Here is a 27,896-nt window from a genome sequence, read left to right on the forward strand (position 1 = left end):
CCGGACGGCTGCTGCTCCCCGCGAGCGTTTAAAGCGCACCGCTTCGTGGAGCGATTTACAACCGTACAAAAATAAAGACATTTCAAATCTGACAATCGCGGTTTAGCATATATCCGATATCATACTTGTGCATAGAAATGGAATGCTACACATTGTAATGGGAGGCAATAGTGGAAATAAACGTCACTAAAAATCTACATATGCGCATGAATTATCTTACTGATGAGGACAAAGAGCAGAGTAATAGAATATTGCATAAATGCTCAAACAGCTCTCTGTTAAAACGCAAGACTTTTGCATTGAAGGTGATTAGTGGCCCAAATCCCATGGAGCCTGCTTAAACTACTATAAAGCATTACCATAAATCCAGACCATTAGAGGGGATATGTTGTTTTTGTTTCAGTGAAACCCAGACAAAATAAATATGCATACTTTGGATTGGATTATCATTGTAAATCATAGGCCCAAAAGGAAAACATGCATTTACACTCAAGTACGGTACTTTACTTTTGTTTGTTGTCCATAACTGCGTATTTGTGTTCTTTGAAATCAGAGCACAAACTGTAGACGTGAACATTTATTGACGTTACAAAACACCTAAAGAGAGTCACAGAGTTGAGAGCATTGACATGGTCACGGTACACAGAGAATGATCATCCACATGCATGAACAAACACCAAACCAGGAGATTTCCAAAACCATTCACTTGTTCCTCTCTGGTACGATTTCCATATTTGACTCCTAATTGATCATCTCTTTTAACAAATGATTTGCTGCATCGTTCAGACATTTGTGGCACATGAGTACAATTACACAGTATACTGTAATTGCATTTCTTTGATATAAAACCTTTTTTTTTTTTCACGTAATGTAAATGGAGACCAAACAGGAGACAGCTGAAAAAGTAATTGCAACGAGACAAATCTAAGGATACGGTGAAATCCATCAAATATTAGCTAAATTACTAATGTGTATTTAATGGTATAAAAACACACAAATTGAAGAGTCTATTAAGGTTAACATGAAGAAAGAATCAAATTAGGGATGGTGAATAAAAATGCTCGCAACAAATCAAAACAATTTTAGTATCAGCGGAGACAAATGTAGAATATTCATAGCAAAACCAAATCAACCTCAGTTATTAAATGTAAAGTGGTGTTGCTGCTGACACAGGCACTTATCAGATATATTTCAGATTTTTTAACATGGACAGAAACAAAAAGCAGAGAGCGAATAAACATTTTTGTTGCCGCATTCATTCTTCCTGCTGATCTTCGTTCTGCTTCTTAGGGAGCTGTGAATGGAAGAAAGGTCAATAAAAAAACAGAAATGAGTGCCAAATAAAATTGTCTAGACTCTAAAGGGGGAAATCCACCCTTCAAAAGAATTTAAACATTGCTTTTATTCCTCCTCATTAAACTGGCAGCTTACAATGTGAAATGGCTGACTGTATGTTTCACATTAGCTTGTTCACATGGCGATTGCAACAACTTTTTGCTCCAAACAAAGGCAAATGGCGGAGCTTAAAATTTTAACTGTACCTTTGTTAACACATTCCTTCTGTTTCCTCTCCCTTCTTTGTTCTCTGTTGAATGAAGTCTGACACATGCAAAAAATGAAATAAAAAGACGTCACTTCTCACATCTGGTGTTTTAGCACAAAATGTTCAGATAACTATGCTCATGATTACGTGTCTATTAAACGTACCCCTTTAGATAGTCTGCGCCTGGCTTGTCAGAGTCCAAGAAAGATGAAAGCGCTCCTTCTGTTTCTCTGTCATGCTGAGCTCTGTTCTGTGCTGAAACCTCACAGTTGGATGTTTTTCTCTGACTCGGCCGCCCAATGTAGCCTCTTTGCCACTCCCTTTGGTTTTGTCCAGGTGGGACATCTCCAGCCAATCCAGGATCTTCATCTGAGACGTCACCTGTATGCGAAACAAACATCTCTCAAGCTCTCAAAGTGGTTTCCATGGCTTAGAACTGTCAAATGCCTTTTTAGCATTTATAGTAACACTGTATCATTATGTTTCCTGTGGAATTAAGTGACATGCATTTTATGATACGTTATTCATGCAGCGATTGTTTCTATCCATTCCCCAACTATTCGTGATCTAACCAATTGAAGACTGTGGATAACAGCAGTACACAACCTTGGGGCTTTATTCTCCTGTGAAAATCTGGAGATGTTTGTCCAAACGCGTCCTTGGCTTGAGTTTTTTTGAAAGATGCTTTTGTCATATTGTTAAGTGGAAAGGCGGTCTGAGGGCGCATGTCACATTTGTCCTGTATGGGACAAGACATACATAGAAATAAGGTCAGAAGACAGGAAGCTGATGTAAAGAGATTGGCGTTTTTATCTAAGTAACAGGAAGCTGATCATTCGGAGTTGGCTAACCAACCGGCGGAGCGACATACCTGATGATGAAAGACGACAGCCTCCTCCAGCGCAACCCCACAGAATTCGCATGGAATCACCACGTCGCCCTCTAGTGGGCTGGCTGGTGGACTGTAGGAAGCCGGTGAGACGGATCCAGGGAAGGTGGGGATGTTCGAGGCCAGCGTATTTGGGAGGCTGCGCATCATCCCCGTAGCGTTCCTGACCTCTTTAGGGGGGGACGGCGGTTGCTTGCTGAAGGACGCAAAAGCAGACGCGGGGCTGCAGCCGGTCTGAAAAACAATTTAAAAAAAAAAGTGAAGACTTTTGAAAAAATATTTTTCTGATGAAATCATCGGCGGACATCTCCTGTGGCGTATGTTAAGAGTGACTTTCCCTCACCTATAATTTTGGACTTGACTTTGTCTTTAAAGAGATAAACAGACATGCAGGCAAAAGCTGCCGATAACCAAAGGTATAAAGATAAAGAGAAGTCTGCTACATAATATCTGACAAGATAACGCCATTAGTTACACTATATTAAATGATACACAAACAACAGACAATACCAAAGCCATTATGGGGTGGGAGGAAGTTGACATTTCTCTCTTGATGTCTTAACTCCAGTGAAACTTCAACACAACCAAATCGTACTGTTTCTAAAACATTTGTCAGCTTGCTTGTGGGTGATGTTATTAAAATGATGTCAAACCTGATGCAAAATAAGGTCCTCTTCAGGAAACAGCTCTTCACAAAACTCACAGGGAAGCATGATGTCTGTAAGAAATCATTTACATTCCCGTCAACTGCAGACCATCAAACTGTACTGTTCGAAAGAAACGCCGTGGCTGGTTTTTAAGTACTATTTACCTGTCTGATCACGCTCCAGAAGGGCACTTGTGCGAGAGGGGAAGTTGCTGTAGTTGTTGTTGGATGTGGGAAGTTGACAGCCAGCAGAGCTGTTGGGCATCTTTGTGTGGTCCCAGATGTCACTCCAGAGACTGGCTTCTCCACCACCAGCCAAGGACTCGCCGTCCGTCTGCAAGCTGAGGGCCAGCATGTAGTCGAGGCCCGATGAATCCTCGTCTTGAAGTGGCCACGCGCTGCTGCGACTCAGGATGTCGTTCTCTTCGACTACAATAACAACAACGGTTCAACCAAACATTGTGTGTGTGTGTGTGTGTGTGTGTATGTATGTATATATATATATATATATATATATATATTCTCATATATATGAGAAAAAGACAGATGAATGAGAAGAATCAACTCACATTGGGCGGATGTCATATTCCTTGGGGCAATATTCTTCCAGTCTGTGCTTCCTTGTCTTGAAGCATTGTAAAATGTGGACTCAAAAGCACGGGGAAAGACCTGATGTTTCGCTGCACTAAGGTTGTTCTCCTTGGGGCCTCGCTCTTCGGTTCTGAGGGTGTTTCGGATGGAGTGGCCTTCAAACCAGGCCCCCGGAGGCTGCAGGTCTGCCAGACTGCGATTGGAGTAGCTGTTGTTCCTCTCTTGGAGCAGGGTGGGACTGCCACATAACATCGGATGCAGGGCTTTTTCCCTCAACATGACATTGCACTTGCACTGCAGGCAGGGCTCGGTGCGAGCGCCACAGTAATCCTCATGCTCTCTGGACTGACTGAAAGCAACCTCCAGTTCGCAGTACTGGCATGCCACCAGTCTCTGAGAGCAGTCAGAGTTCTACAGGAGGGAAAATTGTGGAAAATGCAAGATTAGTGAAGCCACTGAAGGATAAATTCTCAATTTCTTTGTCTTCAAAGACTGTTTAAATGTTTTACACTCAGGCAGTTAATAAATGCAGAAAGCCTTTCTGTGTTATAGTCAAAGGTTCTTATTGTAGCATTCAGCTGGGAAAAATATTTACACTTTTCTTAGAAGTGACGCTGCTCTGTTTCTTATTCTTTGCTACAGTCTTTCCTTTTCTTTGTTACAGTCGTTTAAGAAATGGTCTGGAAAGGGTCATGCAGTGGGAGGTTCAGTCTGACACCTAACACCACTTTGAGAGTGGTGTGTTCAGAGAGGCACAGAGAGCATATTTCCAAAAGCACCCGAGAGCACTGACACTGGTCTGCTGCCATCTACTGGTGAAATATAAAATCGGTTTTTGTACATGTCTATTTTCTATCTGTACTGGGGCCAAACGGTGCTGACATGCCACACGATTAATTGGCCACGGACCGGTGGAAATTTGACCACAGGCTGCATTTGGCTCCCAGGTCGGATTTTGGACATGCCTGCTGTAAATTGTCCATATGTGAGTATGAATGGTCGGTTTATATTTGCATTGAGCTTGACTGGTGACCATTCCAGATTGTACCCTCCACCTGCATCTCAACCAAGGTTAGCTGGAGTAGATTCCAGCTCACAACTAGTGGCAACTAGTAATAGTGTTAGAACGTGGTGGAAAATCCATTTTATAATAACGCCACAGGAAGAATTTTTTTTTTCCTTGGTGATAAAAAAATCCCTTCTTATGAGAAGTCTTATGAGCGCAACCTTTTCATGGATGCAGCTAAATTGAATATTCTTTCACGGCCATTTCAGAATCTGATCCCAAGCTTTTCACCTATGTATACATCTGTCAATGTCCTGGTGCTAACTGGAATAAAACAGAGAATTAATAAATACCTGGTGAGCTTCAATTTGATTCTTATTTATCTTGAGGCCACACTTGCATGTAATCTGTAATGAAAGGGGGAAGCATTGATAAGTCAGAATTGTTCAGATGTGTTCTATTATTCCTGCTTTGACTATTGCAGCACTCATGCATAATACACAATGTTGCCTACACCTGCAGAATTCTGTATACTATTACCTGGCTGTGCTCCTGCTGATTGTGCTCCTGCAGATCCGAGCGTGGCACCGGCTCCTGGCACACATCACAAAGTGCGATGTTTCTCCGACAGTGGATCTCGTGGGTAGTGAAATTTGCTTCCGGAATGTCATGTTTACTACAATATAAAAAGTACTATTAAAAATAGAGCATTTTTCAACACAAAATAAAAACGCTTGACTAATTTGACTTGAACACTTACCAATTACCGCAGAACTGAGTTTTTTCATTTTCCATGATCTGACTGAAGCCTGCATTTAATTACAACAGTATTACAGCGGTCCTTTGAGAGAAATTAAATAATCTACTTGAAGCAAAAGACTGTAATAAAAAGACGGCATAGTCAAATCGTTAGCTTGGAGATACTACTTTGTTGCATACATAGTACTGCGCAGTCCATTGAATAATCCGAACTATAATACACAGTCATGTATTTACATAAGAAAATGACAGTGGTTGACAGATCTTTCACTTCTGCTTACCCGGCTAGTTAGCGTTAGCAGACACAGAAGCGGTCTTCAGTAGCGAGGAACAACAAGCATCTTCACCTGAAGCCAGCGGGAGTGTTTTAACCACATATAAAATATAAATGGCGTTCAAACAGGCGCCTGCAGCCCTTCTACGCAGCTTAGCAACGTCGTTAGTGTAGCTTTGCCTGAGCTAACGCTAACCAACTTGGTGCTAGCAAACGAGCCTGGCGATCGGAGCCAAGAAACTATCGCATCATCACAGTTCTGTCAACCGGAACAGGTAAAAGAAGTGATGTTGCAGTCCTATAGTCTTACTTAAAGCAACCATGACGGATAATTTGAACTAACAGTAGAGAATAAATTAGAAAATCGCAGACGCAGGCTAGTAGCTACAACTCTAGCACGATCATTCAATTTCTTTTTTGCTACGTTACACGGGTGGATCACTTTACCCAGAGTCTTGCCTTACAGGCGGTCCACGTATGACAAAATGAAGAGAATGTAGAATCCTACTGCAATGTGCGTGCACATTTTTTTTTTATCTGTAAAGAAAACGACAGAGTTAAACAACTTAATTATTGCCTAAATTAATTTTATATTGGCAGTTTAATATATTATTGAGCAAATGAAAACCTTTGTGAATACACTGAGGGTAAATTAGTGACGAATAATTGATGTCGAAATATACTTCATACTTGAAATTATATTTACGTGTTTTTTTAATCTTACGTAACACTGTGAACAAACTATGTGTAGGAGGGGACTAATTAAAATACAGAAACACATTTTATGTAAGTGTAAGGGTGTCTGCAGTGATCAAATCAATGTCCTGCTCTTTTCAATACTGTATACAAATACACAAAATAAAAACAGCATTGTCCTTTTATTGTTTTTATTGAGCTTCAAATCTGCCAATACCATCATATCAAGACATTTCAATAATGTAAAGGCACAGTTTTATCAGGTAAAAATGCTGATCTTATTTACAGCAAATGTTTGGACACAGTACATTTGTGCACCCCCTAACAGTCAAAATGACCACCAAAGGATTCAATAAAACCGTCTACTTCCTTGCAAGCCCTTGTTCTTTCTCTAATTCTACAAGTACAAAAATATGAAATGTGGCTGGCTACATATGGGACAAGATTTGACATGTTTCCTGTAATTAAATAAAACTCAAAGGGCTTTTAAGCATTATAATTACTGAAATATTATGACTAGTTACTGCACCAGATGGCAGCTGCTGGTTCCTGATGTTCTTAAATGTCTATCTCAGGAATTAAGGTCCAATTGCAGTCAATGTTGCCAAATCCAAAAAACATCCATTAGAATCCCAGCTGCAATTGTTTGGTAAAAAGATGGCAGTACACACAGACAGCCCTGCTGCTGTAGCCTGAGTTCAAGACAGGATCACAACCATTATATTTACAATATTTCTGTTTTGGCGCACAGAGGCAATAGTTGTTATCCTTCGGGGAAATAAGTACCAACATTGAGGAAACGCAAGACAACCCAGAGTTCCACAAATGATCGGCACAAAAGAAATAACCCAATAACAACAACAAAACTAATTTACCTACAAATTTGCATTCAGTCTATAGATCATATTTTCACTATACAGCTGTTTACTGGAAGCCCTATTCTGTTTCTTGTATTTTACCTTCTATAATAATGGGAAACAAACCTTATAAAATGGACAAATGCAGTCATACAAGTGAAAAAGGCTTCTCGCAATCACTCGTCAATGCATTGTATTGCTTACATGGCATCAAGCACAGCAACCGTCTTCAATTTGCACTAAAATGTAATGTGATTAGATTCACCCATTTACTTCTTAAAATGTTTCACTTTATACAAACTATATAGCAATAAGTGATTGAAATGTAAGAATTTGACATTTGTTCAGTCAAAACAGAATGACACTGAATATATATATATAAAAAGAAAAACAAAACGTTAACCAGCTTGTAAAGAGCATGCAGCTCATTTCTACTTTCAAAATTTCTTGGTCCAATTAAAAAGTAAACAAAACACTTTTTATCTTATTAATCAGTCCAGCAAATAATACATTGATTACATAATGTTAATTCATATTCAAAAGGACAAAATAAAGATGGGGAGAAGGGTCGGGGAGATGTAAAAGACAGCAAATGGATCAAAAGAAATAGTACAATCCAAATGTTCAGCTGAGAGGAATGACAAGAAGGCACACAGAGTTGAGACCTGACGTCACAGAGGTAGCAGAGGCCGAGAGAAGGGGGAGTGGCAAAAAGAAAAGGTGTTCAAAAGCATAAAAGTAACAGCATAAAAGTCAGGAGAGGAGTGTGATATAATGTCTATCTGTCCTTGGAACCGAGCTTCTCGATCAAATCCTGCAGGGGGGCGAGCTCTCGCCGGTCGATAAGGTTGAATTCCTGCAGGTGACACAGACAGAAATATATAAAATATATGGGCTAAGAATACATCTTGAAATCGAAGCCACTCCATTTTAAAACTTTTTCAAACAGATTTAATGTGACACATCTCAGCAGTCTGCCAACCGCTTCACCCCAATTTTCCCTTCACAATAAGTGGTTGAGCTACACGGAGATGGCTGTAGGACACACTTGCTGCACCATCTCAGTCAAGCAGAAGCCGAAAAGTGGTGCAGGAACCTACCTGGACAAAGAAAATGAAGTGCTTGAAGGAGGTGTTGAGGTGAGCCTCTTCCTGCAGCTGCATCACAGAGTCAAAATGCTGATGGTAGATGTGTGCATAAACCCTGAAAAGGCGCTTCAGGATGGTTTTGGCCACAGACATGAAGTTCTTGGGAAACGGAACCCCTGCGGTGGACAACAGATTTTACTTTGCATGAAACGTGATCAAATCTCTAAAGGTCATGGATGGAATACTGTTTTGTGTGCAATTTGACTGACTTAGTTTCCTCAAACTTTCACCAGATGGTGCTAACTACACTGATCTGATGAGTCTTAGAGTCCTTTAACACATGACCCCATCAAACTGCTCCATATAACTGAAGTCACAAGATTAGTCATTTGTGCTAAGAAGCTGCAGATCTGTCCTCGGGCTGCAGAGCAGTCAAATGATGAATTCTTCCATCTAAATACAGCACTTTGTTTTATGAAAGTATTAATATATGGGGGGGGGGGGGGAATTGGTTTCCCTTATGAACACAGAAGAGCACTGATCATTTTGGTGACTTTGCAGCATACATTGCAATGAAGATCCCACAAATCTCATCAGGCAGTAAAACGTGTCAATCTTCCAAAATCAAATCTTACCAATCTTAGAGGGGAAAAGTGTCTCATCATCCAGCTGATCTTGAACCCAAGTCATCAGATAATCAATGTACTTGGGTGCGGAGCATTTGATAGGCTTTTTAATGTTGGTGCCATCAGCCCAGTGGTACTCATATCTGCAAAAGGTGACAAATTTAAACTCAGCGAGCTTTTAACCTAACAGCAATATGACTGAGAAGTAGAAGATCAGAATGGCTTAAAAGCTCTACATATCAACTGAGTTCATGCAAACTTTGCTTGGCAAGAGATAAGATAAAATATGCAAGGGAGTGGGAAATGCAGGGCTATCGCTTCTGAATGTGGATATTTCTGATTGCTGCTTCGTGAGCAGGAAGTGAGCCCTTCCTCCTGATTAAACTCTGACCGTCAGAGGATAGAGGAAGTGCCAGATCTAGATTTAAGCAACAAACAGCAAGCGTCTGAAGAGAGTGCAAGCCACATTTTAGCCCCATAACGTCTTTCATGCTATTACTTCATTCACTGGGAATAAACTGATTTTATAGACAACAGGAATTTGGTGGAGACATTTCTTACAAAATCACCATTTAGATAAGGTGTTGAACTTTTTGGGTCGAGGGACTCCTTTTTATTCAGTGTGCTCTACTGCCTTACCTGGGGCCAGCAGACATGACTGAGCAGCTGGCCTCAGTACAGAACTCTGTGATGGTGCCGTACAGCATGTTGATCTGGTTGAAGAAATCCACCGCTGAAATCCAGAAAAATGCACTTAATACCACATGTCATAACAATAATAATAATAAAAAAACAACAACAACAACTCATAAGCACTGAAGTCTAATGGTGGGGTGGGGGGTGGGGGTGTAGTAATTAAGAGAAGCAGAATCAGAGAAGGTCCTCGACTGACTCAAGTAATTGCTCTTTTTAAACGTGTTGTTTTGTTTTGTCTTTATACTGTGGATTTTTACTTGGTGGGTCTGGAACAATATGTATGTGATACATAGAAGTTCAATGCATCGGTAAAACAATGTCTTTTCCTCAATGTGTGGTGTGCCTTTTGTTTCTGCACTCACTGTTGACTGCGATCCACTCATTGAGATCTTCTCCCTCCGGCAGCATGACCGCCTGCCTCAGGTTCCCACTGCCCAGCGTGGCCTCAGCATGTTTCAACAGTTCATACTGATGAGAGCCCTCTGGGATGTTCTTCTTGGGCTTGAAGGTCTTGGATGAGCGACTACTGCTGGAGGTAAACACAAACAGAGCTGAAAGCTGCCTGATACTACAACATAGGTACGAATGAAAGCACGTGGACTTGCCAAACTTAAAACTAAACGTTTTGGGACAAATCAATTAATTTTATGTCAATAAGATTTAATTTTCATACTCAAAGGATATCAACATTATTTTACTAGTTTGAGTTTAGGTATCTCAGGTGCCCTGTTAATGAAAGTCCCTCGGAAGATTTTAAGCAAAACTAAGCAAGACATTTGTAAAGGTAGAATTCTCGACATAGGTATGATTAGATCGATAAATGTGAAAGTGTACTTGCTGTACATGAAATGTGTCACCACAGACAATGATCAAATGAGTGGGTCAATTAAATGCCTCAGACGTAACTAAGCAGGAAGGCATTGGTGTTAAATAAGTGACAACTAACATGTAGATAGAGACATAAATGGTTACGAATGTTCACAATATCATTCGGATTACACGTCAGACGAAAGCAACCCAACTCAAAGCTAGCATTAACCGTCTAGCTAGCATGGAAGTTATAATTAAATGGCGGCTGGCTGAAAAGACGAAATGAGCACATAAAACGCATTCCGATGAATAATAATAACCCTTTTACTACAAAGTAGTTTCCACCGTCATCGCAATGGTGTTAAGCTGTTTTTAAGCAAGGGTGTCTTCTAGTTATAAGTTACTTCCCCTGCTGGAACTTTAGCTAACGTTAACCGCAAGCGCCGATGACAAAATTAGATCACGAGTTAAAATGTTTGTCACGTCTACTTACAATAGAAAGCTCATCTTGGCGAAGCGGTCGTCGGAGTGGCTCGATTAAAACTCCACGATCCCGTTTAGCGGCGCTGGGGATTGTTATTTTGGCAAGGCAACGGTCTCGTACGTGTTGTTCGCTAACAGCTAACATCAACTGCACCCACCGAGGTTCTTCCTCTGGCGACGAGAGGGCAACACTGTCGCCCCCTGTTGGATAGACGAGAAACCACTGACGTATGATGAAATGGACTTTACGCCTAACATAAGACATCTATCTTTTCTCATCATTCAGTAAACATGAACATGACCAGCAAATTGCTACAGAAGTCATTTTGAGGACAACAGATTTTCTCTGTCTGACTCACTAACTAGACAGATTCGCTGCAAAGTGTAAAGAACGAAGCGATGTCTTTTTTCTTTCTTTATTTGAAATATGAAAATATGTTTATGTATGTATCTATGTATGTTTTTATTTCACTCGAGTCTCATTTGTGTTTTTGTTTATCTTTAATAAAATAAATATCAACGTTGACTGAATCAAATTATGTCTGTGTTATTTGAAGTCTGAGAATATGTTTATGTATGTATATATGTATGTTTTTATCTCACTCAAGTCTCATTTGTGTTTTTGTTTATCTTTCATAAAGTAACAAATTGCAACGTGGACTGAATCATATTATCTGTCCAAGTTTAAAAACAAACTGTAATGCAAATACTAGACGACAGGAGTTGGCAAAGTATGTTTTTTTTCTAATCAGATGAAATAAGGGTGCAAGGAAGAATGGGGAAAAATCTACAGCAAATATGAATGCTTGCTGCTACCACTAGTCATATGATAACAATGCAACATACATACAACTAAATTTACAGACCATAGTCAGTATGGCTTCACGGCACTCTATACTTTCGCCTCTAGGGGGCAGAATATACTAATTGGTGATGGAGTTCCCATTGTCCTGCTTCCATCACCTTAAGGCAGTGGGGGAGGAAAAAATGTAAATAGTAAGAGTTTAAAAGATCACTGCTTTGCAAGGTCATTTGATGAGCAAAAAGCTCAAGTGGGAGGTTGCGAATTGAGAAGTCCTTTGCACCATCTTTGTTGGACCCACTGATGAAAGATTCCACTCAAACTCAAAACGCTCACTTCTTCTTCTCCACTTTGCCCCTTAAGTTACACTTCTGCTTTGGATGATTTTTTTGTTTTTTGTTTTGGGATGCTGCAGATCACTGTGAAGGACTGACAGAGGGATCTACAAAGAGGAACTGTCTTGGCACTTTCTTTATTGACATCCTGAGAAAGGTGCTCAGATTTTCCCCTTTACCTTTGTGGGGTTTTCAGATGGAATAATGCCTTCATGTTGGAGTAGAAGATCCTGGCTTCCAGCTTTGTTTGCTGCCACTCTGGTTGTTCCTCTTGTTCATGCTGGATCCGACCACGAGAGAAGGCTGGCAGGGTCGTCCTCGTGCTACGGAGGCTTTGACCTCTATTTTGTCTTGGACAAGTGAGTTCAACTCTGTTGTACAACAAGAAAAAAGTTGTGACAACAAATTTAGATGCAGTGCATGAAATCATTCTTGTAAAAGTAAGATACAAGCATGTGTATGAAGCATATAAGTAATGAATTGGCATTTTTAATCACTCGTAATATTTTTTAATAAATAAAACAATACACTTTGTGATTTGCTGCCATGTCAGCAGTAAGTTTAGAATGATGGTGGTGTCATAGGCTCCAAAAACTATTTCAGCATGGGACACATATGTTCAACATCAGTGCTCTAACAATGCTGTGTTTGTTTTCATCAACATAACAGTCCACGTGGAAGGATATTTAAACCTAAACTGCGTGCACCAAACTCACAGGGTAGTTCATTAGGTACACTTGAACAATCTAGTGAGATTCACGACAAAACTAGTATAAAAGATTCTACTTTTAGAAGGATAATTGTATTCAATACATTGTCATAGAGGGATTCGTTGATCATGTGGAAGTTGGGACGTGGGACTTGAGTGTGTGTCATCAGCTCCAGACATGCTGATGCATTGTTAAATGTTTGTTTTTCCCAAGTGGGAATCGTGCATGTGTCAAAGCCGATGGACATCTAGACGCCATTCCATGTTTTAAAGGGATGCATCCATTTGCACTTTATTGTTTTTACATCGTATCTTAGTGTGGACCCATTGAACTTGCAGCAACCATGCCCTCCGCCTGCCCCCACCCTCCTGCTCCGGTATTAGCTTCATCATCGCTCGGTATCTTCACAGCCTATCTGTTATTGGCTCCAGATGTTTGAAAGTTTCAGCCTGTTGTCTTGGCGTTTTCGCATTGGAACTCATGTCATGGTAACAATGAAAAATAGGTTTGGTAAGAAGGAGGAAGAGGGTGGAATCTGAGGTTATATAAGCAAAGTTTAAATGAGGACATGTGATTCAGAGATACATGGACATTTTTTTTTGTTTTATAATTCAGTGTCATTTGGTCATCATATTATGGTCAAATATTTGTTAGTAACTGAATGATGAATGGCTTCCTTCCGCGATGTGATGCTGTTGTGTTTATTTTGTAATTGCACAGGAAATAGAGGATTTTCTGGCAGTTGATTTATGGCCCAATAAAAACATTAAGGAAAAAAATAATACCAATAGCTCAACTTGGAGCGCATTCACTATAAGGAGGTAAACAAAGAGAGCAAAATTGATTAGCATCAACACTCCACTGGTGAATGCATTTCTCAGATTGTAACAAGAGACCTAATTAATTGCGGATGCATTCTAAGGATGTTAGCAGTAACTTGAGCAGTGTGCATTCCCTCAGGGGAAGGCAGCTTAAAGCTCCAAACTGTTGCTGATTTGCTTCTGTGCAAGTCATATGGTTTTAATTAACAACCCTCAATTAAAAGGCAGCTCTCTGTTCTTTTAGAATGCTCTATGTGTAGGAAATTAACCATGTGGCATTTCTCTTTGATAGATCTGGGAGTGTGATGGACCACTGGACTGAAATCTACCATTTTGTTGAGCACTTAGCTCATAAATTTATAAGGTAAACTCATCGACGTTTCGGGCAAAAGCCTTCAAGATTTATTTCCTGATCTCACAGTGTTTATTTCTGCTTTGCTTTAGTCCACAATTAAGAATGTCATTTATCGTGTTCTCCACTGAAGGGACGATTTTAATGCGCCTGACAGAGGACAGGTGAGTACATATGACCCATTGTGGGATTCTTTTTTTTGTTTGTTCTGATCTGGAGCATTATATTGCATACTATAATATATATTGTAAACAATCAATAACTGCCATTTGAACTAGACTTTACTGTAGTTTGGTGGTGCGCATGCATCCATTATCTGAACTGCTTCATGAAAAAATTCTACGCAATTTACCTGATTTGAAAGAAAATGCCCTCGATTAAAGCTGGAAATCTTTATTTAAAGCACAGGATAATATATATATATATGAGCTGTGATTGTTTTGTGTATGTCACCTTAGAGAACGCATCCGCAAAGGTCTGGAGGAGCTCCAGGGAGTTCATCCAGGTGGAGACACCTTCATGCACGAGGGCATCCTGAGGGTGAGCTCCAGCACCACTCTGTCTTCACTCTTCACATAACGTGAACACTAAACACATGACTCAATAAATTGAACAGATATTACCTTCCTGTAGAATGTGGTTGATTGCCAGCTTATCGTCGGTGTGTTTGTTCCACAGGCCAGTGAGCAGATATATCATGGAAATACAGAAGGTTCGTATGATCAAGATTTTACTCTCCTATGTGGGTTTGTTGTCATGCCAAAGTCTTCCAAAAAAACATCCTCGAGCTAAATACTTAAGAGTCAGAGGGTCTCTGAAGCTTTAAAAGACTACGTACTTGCAACTGCATGCTTATAAATTAGGTTACATTTACAAAAGTGTCTAGCTAAGCATAGATCACATATTTATACTAAAAGGATCTGATCAAATGGTTTACACCCGCAGGTTATCGGACCGCCAGTGTTATCATAGCTCTGACAGATGGAGAGCTACATGAGGATCTCTTCTTCTATGCCGAGAGAGAGGTCAGAGAGACAAATCGACTTTCACAATAATTGCAATCAAGTGTCAATTTGGCCACCACTAACCACTTTAAACTGTGTCACATGACCGCTTTAATCATTCTGTTATTTATATATTCTGCTACGTAAGAGTTCAGAGCAGGTGAGATGTGTTGGACTTTGTTGTGTAATGTTTGTTTAAACACATGTGGCCAGCCAGGGAAATAATACTACTTAATGAAAGCGATGATTGGTTGTTGCATGTCTTGTAAAAACGTTTAGTTGCATGACAAAATTCAAAGCTGTGTAACTTTGTTTTGTAAAATGTTGTAAAATGCTGAGCTGTAACAGAATCCATCTGCTCCAAGGAATGTTGTCTCATTTGTGTTCTCAATCTTTGCCAACCTGACAGGCCAATCGCTCACGGAGTCTGGGGGCCACAGTTTACTGCGTTGGGGTGAAGGACTTCAATGAGACTCAGGTGGCTGTTTACATCAACTTTTTGCACATATTTCTCAAACATGAAAAAAATCTCACGTTTGTCATAGAGTGAAGCTACTTTTACTGCAAATGCAGTTGAAGCAAACCCATCAATTCTCACATGAATAAGGTTACAGCTTTTTTTTTTTCCAGCCAATACTTTGAAGGTCAAGCTGCCAACTAGTGTGCTTGACAATGGCAATAAATAACCTTTGATTATGTGCAAATTTTAAGAATCTTATAATGGTGAATTTCTATATGGAAAAAACATTGCAGATGAAAAAAATAGCGCACTGCCTTGCTGTCTCTTCCAATGGCAATGTCAGATTGTAATTTGTAGGTCCCGATTGATATGGATTTTATTTTAGGCTGATGCAAATTGTAATATTCGTTAGAAGAAAAAATCCCAAAACCGATTCATCGGCTGATTAATTAGGTTACATAAAATATCGAATGAGTAAAATTTTCCCAATTGAATACTGTTTTGAGTTCAATATAAAATTCACAGTGACATCAAAACAGTGCTGTAGTTCCTTTATACATTGCTGTCATTTCGTTTGGGAAGAAATGTGGGTCAAGTTTAAAAATATCGGAATCTGGACAATGACTAAGAAGTGAATTTACACTTAATGTCTCACTTGTGTTTGTCATTGCTCACCTTCAGCTGGCGAAGATTGCTGACAGTAAGGACCACGTATTCCCTGTCACCGATGGATTTGAAGCTTTGCAGGGAGTCATTGATTCTGTGAGTATGTCACTTTTGTCCACACAAACAACACGTGTATGGAAATGAGTGACTATGGATTGTCGGCCCACAGGAAATCACCTTGACATATAATACCTGCACCCAATGACCTCATACTTTAAACTCATAAGTGCATACCAGACCTAAGGACTATAAGCCTTCCTTAAGGGCTTGTATCCCTGAAACTGTGCCTGGGACAAAATTCCAGAGAATACTCACTGTGACTGTCACTTTGCTGTTTTTGATCAGTGAGGCTCATGTTTGGCCGAACTGGATCAAAGAGCTTTCTGGATCTCTTGTGATTTAACCGTTGTCAGGAAATAAAAAAAAAATAAAACAGTTTTTCGTGACAACAGGGCTGCTTTTGATAGGTTAGGCTCGTCATCTGCAGCGCATTATCATCGAATTTGAATTTCAAGGAGCAAGCCATGTTCTCAATGACGTCAGGAACGGTTTAAAACTGTTGAAGTAGCAGCATCATGTCAACAAACAAATGAAAGAGATTATAACAACAGAAAACACTGACACGGAAAAAATATTGTGGAGAATGCCAAGTTATTCCCGTTAATGCTTTTTTTCCCATTTACATTTCCTCAGATCCTGAAAAGATCTTGCATTGAGATTCTGGCAGCTGAGCCCTCCAGTATCTGTGCAGGAGGTGAGGAAGCAGGCTTTCCTTTCATGCTGAGAATCGTAAACTTGACACTGAAGATTTTTGGGGGTCATCACAAATTGTTGAAATGACATTTTGGGTTTTCATTTCTCCTCCATCAGAGTCATTCCAGGTTGTCGTAAGAGGAAATGGATTCCTCCATGCACGCAATGTGGAAAAGGTCCTCTGCAGCTTTCGCATTAACGACACCCTTACTAAAAGTAAGTGAAATATATCTTCAAAAATCAGAATGAGCAGTATGTGTATTATTCTGGCTGTAGTTTAGACTGACAGTGTTTTTATATGAGAAAAACTGAAAAACACCCCTCAATAAATAATTGGGTCCATTATAATATGTAGGGGAAGTTTAAATTCAAAGACCAATGCAAAGCTGGATTCCTGTATGATCAAAAAAGGCGATAAGTTTACAGCCTTGGCTTTTTTATATTAGCTTAAAAGTTGTTCTGTTGTTACTGCCTGTAAAGAAAATGGCCACACATGCAACAAAGTGCCTTAAGGGCAGCAAACAATTTCCCCACAGTCTTTGCTGGTGGCTTAATGAAATAGTTGTGGAAACCGCTTCCTACTGTGCACACCACAGCTCTGCGGGTGGTGTTGGTCTAGTTTACAAAGAAAGATCAAACACTTCTCCTAAATGACGCAATATTATACATTACCCTACATCTAATAGTGCTTAACTTTTTTGCACGACATGAACTTTTCTTTGAATGAACCCATGAATGGTAACTTGGGAGCAAAAGGATACAATCTGAATATTCTTCCAACAAGGGAGTTAGATGGAATTTTGTAGTCTTGCGGGGATTCAACTGTGTGTGCGTTTCACTGGATTTGTTTAGTTGTTCTTGAGAAGCCTCTGAGTCCAATTTATCTTTCTTTAATGGAAGAAAAAGCACAGTGGATGTTGGGATGAACTTGGAGCGAGATCACATATGATCTGGCTCCGTTCCTATTGAGGCTAAGCTGTTTCTGGCCACATTATTCGCTTATCCTTCCATCCTGCACAAAGTTTCAAGGGTGGATCAGCCATGACCCATGTGACTCTCGTGTTGATTTCCTCAGTTCTGGGGTATGCTCTCCCCCTGCCAGAATAAACACAGCGCCCTGGTCATGGTGCTTGTTGGAGCTGCTTTCCTAAAAGCCAGCTGGAAACGGACAAGACCTAGATTTACCTCAAAAACAAAAGCCGTCAGTTTTATTGACGGTTTTGTATGAGACTTCATTCCCTCAGTATTTGTTTTGATTTTGAGGTAACGCGCTTCTCCGAAATTTCATTTCGCGAAAATGTTCCTGGAGTCCCTTCTCCTATTGCCCAACATTCATTCAATGACTGTGATGTCTTTTGGTAAACAACAAAGTCATTTCAGATCAACAGTTATTTTTGGCCTTCTTTTGTATGACAAGACTGGAATGTTTGACTCAATGCTCATGTTTTCCTGACACATTTCCATCTTTGTCTCCAGTGGTGAAACCTTTGATCGTGGAGGATACATATCTTCTCTGCCAGGCTCCTGTGCTTCAGGATGAGGGAATGTAAGTTCACCGTCGTGCCCCTTTTGTTTTTCCAACAGCATGACAATCGAGTTGTTTTCTCATTTCATTTCCAGGGCAGCAAATCTTTATGTCAGTATGAACGAAGGGCTCAGTTTCATCTCCAGTTCGGTCACCATTACGACTGTCAGCTGTGTGAGTACAAGAATGAAAAAAGAATCCTTTAACTTGGAAGATCCATTCTACTTGACTAGAACACAGCAAACATTGATGCCACCAAAGAAGCTTGCCTTGAAGCTTGAGGCAACTCAACTGTAGTAACAAACCATTCAGCGGTTTCCAGTGTTTATTTCTTCCTCTCATGACAAAGAAATGACATGGAGCAAAAAACAAAGCAACTCTTTGGACCGTACATTTTTACCTTGTGTGTGATGCTGTGTTTATATGTCACAGTCTGATGGGACCATTTTGGCCATCACTCTACTCATCCTCATGCTGCTCCTCATCTTGGCTCTCCTGTGGTGGTTCTGGCCCCTCTGCTGCACTGTGGTGAGTCCACCCTCTAATACAGATCAGTAGTGACACTGATGACGAATTGCTTTTGAAAGGCACTAATAGAGCTTGGTTTGCCGTTCTCATGTCCGGCCAACACTGCCTCAAGTCATCTGGTTAACCTAAACAACAGTCAACAGTTTAGGGCTTATATTTCAGAATGGAACAAACAGAAGAGGTCAAGGCTGTTGTGTAACAGTTTGAGTAATATGGGATGTTGAGATTGCTTCTCCTATTTCCTTAAAAATTCAAGTCCACATTACTACCGCAGTGTATATGTAGTATGTAGCCAACTAATATCCTCGCTGATCACGGGACATTAGGCATTCTGATGAGATTTAAAACGAGAGTTGTGTCAAAAATTATTCCTACACAAAATAATAATGCTTTCATTGATACGGACATCATCTAACGATATGATTATTAATGTAGTTGTAGAACTTCACTTAAATAGGGTCAACCGAAATTAGCATTGTTCTGTTCACCTAAGAAAGCGAGTGCATTTTTTCATTTTTATTTTTTTCTTAGAAAGCAGTGTTAAGACCATATTAAAAGAAAAAATATAACAGGAATAAAATCTCACAAGAGCAAATATGAATGCGAGAAGAATAAAGTTGGACACTTACAAGGAGAAATGCTTGATTGTAAAAGATAAACTTTGTTTCCGCAATCACAAACATAATTGCTTCAAAATGCCGAAACAATGAAATAATCATTGTTTTGGCACATCAACACTATAATCAGAACAAGCATTGGAATCAAATTGAGAAAATATTTTCTCTGTTCTTGTGAAAGAAATCACCTATTTTGGGGGGTATATTACGCCATCAGCTAGACTTCCTCATCATACTGTAACTTTATTCTCCAAACTCTACACCTTTAATCACATCATTGTACTTTTTTTCCGGTGTGGCCCCTGGTACTTTTTTCATCAGTAATCACTGAATAATTGGAATATTTTGTTTGGATGAGACTGATGACAAAATATGGTATAGCATTAGAAATCACCAAAAGTGAGGTGATTTATCAAGTAGTCAGCAGCTCTGCACAATGTAAAACGCAAGGAACAGCACAAAAACAGAGCAATCTGTCCATTTTTACATTATGGCTCCCTTTACTCACTCTGTTCTTGTCTAGTTCATGGCACTCGAAGCCCATGCGTGTCTGTTTAGGAAAATGATGCCGGGTTACCATGGAGAGTCATTCTTGCTCCAGGATTTGGAGAAGGATGGAGGAAAATCACAAATAAGAAAAGTCAGGGTCACGCAATGCATTTAATTTTGCTGTCTTCACTTGGTTTATAATCAACCTGACAGCTCATCTGTAGATGGGGAAAAATGACACCAAAGCACACATGAGAGGCGCGTGCAGCCGGTGCCAGGCAGACTAAACTGTACGTGCGATGTGCGTGCAGCAACATATGGAGCCTTGCAGCAAATTCAAACAATGCACATCTGAAAATATGAGAAAATGATGAATATATTCCATAGAGAGGATATTGTTCCATAAATAAATAAATAAAAAGATAATATAGCAGTTTAAAAATGTGTTTTTGCCCCAAAATGTGGAAGGCAGATTTCTAGGTCATGGAAGGTGGACAAAGCATTTCCTCAGCCATGGGCGGAGACAACAAAGTTTTCGACATGCTTTCATGACTTTATCTGATGCAGTGTTTATTTCTTCTCAGATCATCCATGAGCCCCCGCCACCTATTGCGGAGGAGAGTTCGGTAGGGGCGGCACCTTTTCACATTCTAATGACTCCCTGCATGTTTTTTGTTTATTCTGACATCTTAAACGTCTATGACCAAGTGCTATCATTCCCTCTCGCCCTGGAACGAAAGTCCAACAATCTCTTGAATGTGTTGCGAGTTCCCGCCCTCCAACATTAACAATAAAATTCAGACTATTGCTATTTTCCGACCCATCCCAGTTTTCCGGCTGATTTTAATTTATAGCCTCGAGTCTTCCAAGCATTCTGTTGGGAATTATAGCCAACCATTAAGACACTAATACCGCATTTGCACGAATTATACTGTTTACGCCCGAAACAAATAGCCTGGCATGCTCGATGATATATTATCAGTCAAATGGACTGTATATGTCATGAGATTTTCCTTTTGGGCTTCTGTGTTATTTCCTTGGATCTGTCAACCACCACAGACAGACAGAGGAAAAAAAAGGATGGATGTTAGAGCGGAGAAGGACATAAAAGAACTGCTTCCAAATTATGCCTGGTTATTTTAGAAGAAGAATTTTACAGGTTGTGTCCTGGTGACTGGCCTCAACATTGATACATTACGTAACTAGCTGCTTCTAAAATTCTACCCTGAAAAAAATAATTGGGCATTATTTTGATTGACAGTGTTAGAGAAGTATTCATTTAACAATGTGTTTATTATTGTGGTTAGGGTTTGCAGTAGTATCATACTGAGGGAATTTTTTTTTTTACTATATTTTGACCCTGTATGTAAAAAAGGTGATCAAAATACTATGCTCAATACTTGATATGATGCAATGCAGTTCTACACTATAGCCAACTCTAAATTTAAGTTGAAGCCCCTCATCATAGTTTTTCACAACCCTCAGGATGATGAAGACGATGATACACCAAAGAAGAAATGGCCCACTGTAGATGCGTCCTACTACGGAGGACGGGGAGTCGGGGGAATCAAAAGGATGGAGGTGAGAAGAGTGCATCAAGTTAGTCCACCTGAGGACTTTTCTCAACTTCAACTAAATGAACTGGTCTTTGTTAGGTCCGCTGGGGTGAGAAAGGCTCCACTGAAGAAGGAGCAAAACTGGAGAAGGCCAAAAATGCCAAAGTGAAGATGCCTGAGCAGGAGTTTGTGCAGTGCCCCACGCGTGTTCTCAACAACGGCATGCAAAAACCCATTGGAGCACACAAGTGGTACTCGCCCATCCAGGTACGAAAATAAATACGGCTAAGGATTCAGAAATTCTTGTCCACGTTTAAGGGACATAAATATCTTTTGCTGGCTGACTAGCATTTTTTGTGAGGAGAAAACAGTTACGCACTCCAACATCTGTGCTAGTAAGATCATTCTTTGTTTGTATAGAGCAAACTGGATGCATTGTGGGCCCTTTTAAGAAAAGCCTACAACCGCGTGTCAGTGATGAGACCTCATCCAGGTGATAAGGTAAGATTACCGCAAAATTACAGGAAACCGCAATCACTGTGAGCGATCACATGAAATTTGTTCAACAAGGAGGCCCGTTTGCACCGCTAATTGTAGAGAAATTGGCAGATCTGTGAACACTGTGAGACCGCAGTGTTCACTCAAATGGTATTGAGCCAAGACACCCATTTTACCGAAGAAAAATCGGACGGCAAACCTCCAAACAAAAAATATGACCAAAAGTAGGAATATTCTTTCTTTCACCGAGGGGATGATACAGGCAAAAAATATATTTGTCTAAAAAAGACATAGGCCTTAATTTTAGCAGGTAAACATGCTAAATTATTGCACTGCAAATCATTTTGTGGACCCCACCCAGAGAACTGCTGACCCCAATTTGAGAACCGTTGCATAAAGAGAGCCTCATGGGTGAAGTGATGGCAAATTGGGAGTTAACTTTGCTCTAACGTCTGGCTGGCTGCAGTGCGAATACATGCAGGGAAAAGATGTCTGCTGAAGTCATCAGTGGACCAAGCCAAATGTTATTTCTCAATGGCCAGCTGTGCATTCAAGGCGATAACAGTTCACTTTCCTGTAGGCGGTCAAAATGAATCACAACACGAAGGTTAAACACTAAAAACAGAAATGAATATTTGGCGAGACATACTAGTATTTGTGCTCGCTGACAACCACATCATTTTTGATTGTTGCATTAATTATTGCCTGTTCCACTCGCCAAGACTGAATGTTTACTGCCAACAGTTACATGCAACGTTATCACCCCCCCCCCACCCCAGCAGTCCATTGAGAAATAACATTTGGCTTTGTCCACTGATGACTTCAGCAGAAATCTTTCACTTCAGATGGAGCAACCTCCTTGCAGACTCCATCAGTATTTTTACTGGAATTCACACTAACATTTTGGCACATTCACCAACTCCTCAAAGAGATAATGGAAATAAAGTTGTGTCGTTTTCACTATCTAATGACATCCAAAATAATACTTGATGAGCTACAATGAAATGTTCATTTTTAGAATAAAAACATGTTTGAGATCCAACTGTTGTGCAGCAGTGTTAGCTTCACAAGGCAGGCTTTGCTATATAGAGGCCTTTACATAACGTACACACACTCACACACACACACACACACGCACGCACACACACACACACACGCACACACACACACACACAAACGCACACACACACGCACACACACACACACACACACACACACACACACACACACACACACACACACACACACACGCACGCACACGCACACACACACACGAACTATACGTTTACCAGCCACTTGATTGTTTTCACAAAAGTGTGTCAGGTGGCACACAGCTGTGTTTACACTCAAGTCTGGGAGTATGGAACAATGTGAGTCATTGCTTCATCTCGAGTGTTTCTCATTTAACTCACAAGGACAACAGACCGAATGGCAGAACCAGCTTTCTGGATTAAAAATGTTGTTGTTCATTATAGAGATGCAGGCTGCATGCATACGTACACACCTACGGTGATTGTGACAGACTATGTCACAAAATGCATGCAGCTACACATCCAAACCATTTCCAAATGCAAAACCTCTCCAAAAATAAGACAGGAAAACACTTTGTAAACAACATCCTTGAAATGTTCTTACCAGTGTCTGCAAATTTCATTGAGCAAAACAAAATGTACTATGATCATTCTTAGAAGTGGCCATGTTACGCAACCAATGCTAAGTGTCCACTTATCATCATTATTAAATCATTCGGTGAGTCTGTGATGATTTGAAGATCCTTTCGTAACATTTTGCACGTGGCTGCAGTGCTTTGTGTTGGATTGCCTGGCTACCATATTGGCCAGTTCCGTCATGAGAGTGATTCAAATATTATTGCATGGCTGTAATGTAACACACACATGGGACATATAATACATGTTAAGTATGTTAACACGCTTACACACATTCAGCCGTTCGGATTATTGACTAAGTGAAGTCATCAAGAAATAAAAGCAGGTGTTCAACATTAACCAATTCGTTTAGTTTTTTTCCAGCAAAGTTACGCTTAGGGTTTAATTGTCATTTTTTCCCCCAATATGTCACACACAAGCCCTTGAATTTGGGGCGCTTGAAATTCAGAAATCCTCATCATTCGTAAGTGAAATTATATATTTTTTTTGCTTACGATGGCACAAAATACCCGTTTGTGAATGTGCCACACTATGCACTCTTGCGCGGGTTGGTGAGAAAAAATGCTCAATAACATTTTGTTGAGGGAAGGCCCTGACAGACACCCACCCACCAAAAAAAATAATAATCAAAAAGCCAAAGAAAAATATAAAATATTTTTTAAATTCTTTCTGACCCAAGGTCTCACTTAATATGCTAATCATTTCGAACAAATAATTTCTGTGTGAAATGTGTGCGGGATACCGAATCGTACAAGCTCAGGGATGTTTGGTTTTGAAAACAACAGTGAACATCCTGAGCGTGAGTGAGTCTTTCTCATTGTAAACCTTCTTCTGGGCACTGAAGAAAATGCTTTCGTGAGGATTTGCAGTAAACAGGCTGCTCTGGTTGCAATTAGGATCCTCCCTTTTATAACTTCCCCTGAATGATTGACTAACAAGATCCATCAGTGGCAAACTCAATGTCATGTTGTTATAACAGGGGAACTGAAAAGACATTTATGTTTTTACTCAAATTGTATCAAGTAGATCAGGGATGACAAAAAACATCTGAAAAAATTAACATTGTTGACTGACTGCTATGGCCTGAGTGTTTCCGTAATATTATGATTACCATAAATATGCAGTAAGTGGCATCTTGATTTAGCTGACGTATTCAATTTAATGACGTGCTGTAGGATATTCACTATTTCATCAATGTGTTGAATATCAACATAATTGAGTGGAAACACAATTGGAAAAATTTTACCAATCAAATGAATCCAGGTTGATAATTCAAGAAATGACAGGAAATGTATACAATCAAAGAGACAAAAATAAACAGTGTTGTAAGTGAAAGCAGATGTCTGCTTCCAATCAACACACTGTTAAATGCAATGCACACAAGTTATATGTTGTCTTGAAGAGGAAAAGCTCAAACCAAAATCAGACTCATTAGGCACAACTAAAACTAAAACACATCACACCGAAAAAGGCCATCACAAACAAAAGTGATAAGAAGTTCCACCTTTGACATCATTTCATGAATTATCTGATATTGCATAAATTACATAGCAGCTAAATACTAACCTGGGGGGGAAAAAAAGAGACTTGATTCTGATTTCCCAGTTCAAATGGAAAATGCGAATGGACTTGACCTCATTGGCCTTTCCTGCGGAGTGCTTTCTTGTGAGCATTTAGTAGAAGCTTGTGCAAAAAGTGAAGCAATCAATCATGTTTGGATTGGACTCCAATACTGTATTTTCCAGCAATATGAGAATCATTGGGCTAGCTCCAAGCTGAGCTCCGTACACGTGCACAAAGCCTTGCACCGATGCACTCCGAAACAATGTCAGGACCTGCCTTTACTATCTAATCAAACATTTGAAAGTTGCTATCAAAACAGGTTGCAAAAATACTCACGCTCAATAGCCAAGTAGAAAAACATAAACTCCTTTACTCAAGCACTTTTTTTTTAAAGGAACGAACCAGCCCGTTTCTGCTTTTATAGCCCCTTTGGTTCGACACTAAAAGTCACTGAGTTGCATTGTAAAAGTCTGTCTAACATCTGGTCCATTTTGTCATTTCAGGGCAGATGCATGAACTTTATTCGCATGAAGTCGGCCTCCTCTCGCTACCCCGACTACAACCCGTCGCCCATCTACACCCCTCCCAGCAGGAGTCCACCCGCACCGCAGGGCACCCTCCCGCCAACCCCCGGCAGCCCACCGTTCTGCACTACCCTGCCCATCCTGCCTTTGACGCCCTCCGACGTATGCCCCTCTCCTCCGTCCACCCCTCCCTACTACACCCCACCTCCCAAACGGGCTCTCCCACCCACCTCTCTGCACATACCCGCCACGCCCGAGCTGCCGCCTACCCCGCCACCTCCCCTCTCGCCCTCCGTCACGCTGCCCCCGCTACCTCAAGGCCCCGCTCCGGGACGAGCCCCGCCGCCGGCCCGCCCCCCGCCACGCCCCGGCCTGTAGCTGACAAAGTGAGAACCCCAGCAAGAATTCAAAGCGCGTGACCATGTTTGATTGTGTCTGCGGGAGAGTAAAGCCCAGCAGGCTGTGGCCTTGTGCAATGGCCAACGAGGACCTGCTTTCCTTCCGCTATTTGTCTACACTGACTTTTGTACACATCTAGCCCAACGGATGCTTGAATTACTGACATTGAAATCACATGAGAGCATTCGTTCTACCGCGGAGAGCTTTAAGTGACCGCTCCCTGTCCGGCAGAGAGATGATGGACTCGCACATGGGAGCGTGCTCCTGTACAAAGATGCCTCCAACTGCATCATGCAGAATTCAACAAACCCTTTAGTTATGATGTCATTAACACCTGAGCAATTCAATGTTTGATAGCGATTGTCCTTATTTAGGGTCAGGGGTGAGTTTTGGAGCCCTTCCCAATCGACTTTGGCTGTGAAGCGGTCTATGAGGGCTGGCTACGCAATGGAGTGATTGTGATTCTGGACTATTCAACAAGTTTCATTGTAAGAAAGAGAGAGAGAGAAAAAAGGATGGCCATTTATAGCGCATGAATAACTATTCACACTCATTTGCACCTCTGGAAAATTTGGAGTCGATTGAACAATTGGATGTCATAATCTTCAAATCAGAATGGGTGATTCCTTTTGCCATCCCGAACGATCTGTGCATGCGCTGTCGCGATATAAACGTGTAGGACGTCATCGTTTACACACTTGACAATAGAACCGTACCGCCAGAGCAATGGGAGAACTTCTTTCATACAATTTGTACTTTTTGGGTTTTTTCCTTTTTTTGTAAACAAGCTTAAATAAAAAATGTTATCGCTATTACAATTGCAACTACTGTGCTTAAAAGACAAGAAATCAATATTTACTTTGATCCACGTAAACTCAACGTGGACCCAATTTTGGGTCCAAGGGTCCCTTTGGAAAGAACAAATTAAATTGAATTAAATGACATTTTTACATCCATTATTGCTCAGTGCTGGTGTGCACAGGGTCGACATAGACCAGCAAGTTTATAAAAGCAGTCAGTGTGGGCAACTTTTCAATTTGGTCTCTATAGTGACAACTTTTAATTGGTCCAAAGCTAGTGTAGGCAGGAAAATTGGTTTAGTATGTTTTAATTGATGCGTTGGCTCTTATATATGATAATGCAGACAGTTTGAGAACTACCAATGTTTCCTATTCGCTTTTAATTTGCGTGTGTGGACCACACTGAGTTTTTCAGCATCCTCATCACGTTCCTCATTGTGCTGAAGCAGCATGATGCGAGTCACAGCTGGCCTGCTTTTATGCACGTCACAGTAAACAACCGAGACTTGGACATGACATTTGGCGCTTGTATGACTGCTGTTGTTCAACTCTGCGATTGCAGATGCTCAACTCTGCGATTGCAGATGCTCATTCCATCAAGATGTGGAGAAAGACTGGTCGCAATCCGGGGTCGTGCCTGATCATTGACAGAAATAACCAGTTCCATCCGTCCATTTTTGTTTAGGGTCATGGTCATGGTCACAAGCCTTACCATACTGCCTCATTTCTTAACATACAGTTCACCTTCAGCCTTGTAAAGTCCTTCAAAACATACTGAGTGTCAAACTAAAACCTGGTTGCTTTTAAGAAAGTATAAATTACAGCTGCATTGCGTTGTTGTTAGGAAATAAGAAAGAAAGACA

At 40.5% G+C, this 27,896-nt stretch overlaps 3 protein-coding genes and 1 long non-coding RNA gene across 7 annotated transcripts; 1 reads left to right on the top strand and 3 right to left on the bottom strand.

Moving 5' to 3' along the window:
- Nucleotides 1–562: 562 nt before the first annotated feature.
- Nucleotides 563–6,146, bottom strand: trafd1 (TRAF-type zinc finger domain containing 1). 3 transcript variants are annotated; one of them, XM_037258622.1, is made up of 12 exons: nt 5,716–6,145; nt 5,436–5,484; nt 5,216–5,351; nt 5,029–5,082; nt 3,648–4,080; nt 3,244–3,507; nt 3,086–3,150; nt 2,415–2,666; nt 2,150–2,282; nt 1,708–1,924; nt 1,542–1,599; nt 563–1,294 (listed from the first exon to the last, which is right to left on the bottom strand). In XM_037258622.1, exons 2-12 carry the CDS (start codon nt 5,468–5,470, stop codon nt 1,256–1,258), a joined length of 1,686 nt encoding a protein of 561 aa, XP_037114517.1. In that variant the 5' UTR covers nt 5,471–5,484; nt 5,716–6,145; the 3' UTR covers nt 563–1,255. The 3 variants fall into 3 exon arrangements, with proteins under 3 accessions (XP_037114517.1, XP_037114518.1, XP_037114519.1); XM_037258623.1 differs by having other exon boundaries at nt 5,436–5,516; nt 5,716–6,144; XM_037258624.1 differs by lacking the exons at nt 563–1,294; nt 1,542–1,599 and having other exon boundaries at nt 1,923–2,052; nt 2,093–2,282; nt 5,716–6,146.
- A 432-nt stretch (nt 6,147–6,578) lies between these two features.
- Nucleotides 6,579–11,157, bottom strand: LOC119126990 (MOB kinase activator 1A). 2 transcript variants are annotated; one of them, XM_037258629.1, is made up of 6 exons: nt 10,975–11,157; nt 10,034–10,200; nt 9,615–9,708; nt 8,985–9,118; nt 8,362–8,525; nt 6,579–8,117 (listed from the first exon to the last, which is right to left on the bottom strand). In XM_037258629.1, the coding sequence occupies exons 1-6, from the start codon at nt 10,986–10,988 to the stop codon at nt 8,040–8,042; spliced, it is 651 nt and encodes a 216-aa protein (XP_037114524.1). In that variant the 5' UTR covers nt 10,989–11,157; the 3' UTR covers nt 6,579–8,039. The 2 variants fall into 2 exon arrangements, with proteins under 2 accessions (XP_037114524.1, XP_037114525.1); XM_037258630.1 differs by having other exon boundaries at nt 10,034–10,197; nt 10,975–11,156.
- Nucleotides 11,158–11,991: 834 nt separating this feature from the next.
- antxr1a (ANTXR cell adhesion molecule 1a) lies at nt 11,992–27,048 on the top strand. Its single transcript, XM_037258621.1, has 18 exons — nt 11,992–12,460; nt 13,925–13,996; nt 14,077–14,148; nt 14,443–14,524; nt 14,663–14,696; nt 14,930–15,009; nt 15,398–15,466; nt 16,130–16,210; nt 16,808–16,868; nt 16,985–17,083; nt 18,344–18,413; nt 18,488–18,566; nt 18,825–18,920; nt 20,611–20,652; nt 21,512–21,607; nt 21,682–21,849; nt 22,003–22,083; nt 25,814–27,048. Exons 1-18 carry the CDS (start codon nt 12,306–12,308, stop codon nt 26,210–26,212), a joined length of 1,836 nt encoding a protein of 611 aa, XP_037114516.1. The 5' UTR covers nt 11,992–12,305; the 3' UTR covers nt 26,213–27,048.
- On the bottom strand, nt 12,273–14,967 carry LOC119126992. Its single transcript, XR_005098739.1, has 2 exons — nt 14,438–14,967; nt 12,273–12,472 (listed from the first exon to the last, which is right to left on the bottom strand). It is a non-coding gene; the product is annotated as an uncharacterized LOC119126992 (long non-coding RNA).
- Nucleotides 27,049–27,896: the final 848 nt, after the last annotated feature.

The sequence above is a fragment of the Syngnathus acus genome, chromosome 9 (genome assembly GCF_901709675.1).
Source record: "Syngnathus acus chromosome 9, fSynAcu1.2, whole genome shotgun sequence".
In the NCBI taxonomy this organism is placed as follows: Eukaryota; Metazoa; Chordata; class Actinopteri; order Syngnathiformes; family Syngnathidae; genus Syngnathus; species Syngnathus acus.

Excerpts from the sequence above, each read along its gene's own strand:
- trafd1 (XM_037258622.1), bottom strand. The coding sequence starts at position 5,470 with ATGGAAAATGAAAAAACTCAGTTCTGCGGTAATTG. Across the intron at positions 3,508-3,647 it reads GAATATGACATCCGCCCAAT|TCGAAGAGAACGACATCCTG; the intron begins GTGAGTTGATTC and ends TTGTTATTGTAG. Across the intron at positions 1,295-1,541 it reads GAAGGAATGTGTTAACAAAG|CTCCCTAAGAAGCAGAACGA; the intron begins GTACAGTTAAAA and ends TTCCATTCACAG.
- LOC119126990 (XM_037258629.1), bottom strand. Across the intron at positions 9,709-10,033 it reads TGAGTGGATCGCAGTCAACA|CGGTGGATTTCTTCAACCAG; the intron begins GTGAGTGCAGAA and ends TCTGGATTTCAG. Across the intron at positions 8,118-8,361 it reads ACTTCATTTTCTTTGTCCAG|GAATTCAACCTTATCGACCG; the intron begins GTAGGTTCCTGC and ends TGTCACCTGCAG.
- antxr1a (XM_037258621.1), top strand. The coding sequence starts at position 12,306 with ATGCCTTCATGTTGGAGTAGAAGATCCTGGCTTCCAGCTTTGTTTGCT. Across the intron at positions 13,997-14,076 it reads TTAGCTCATAAATTTATAAG|TCCACAATTAAGAATGTCAT; the intron begins GTAAACTCATCG and ends GCTTTGCTTTAG. Across the intron at positions 18,567-18,824 it reads CCATTACGACTGTCAGCTGT|TCTGATGGGACCATTTTGGC; the intron begins GTGAGTACAAGA and ends TATATGTCACAG.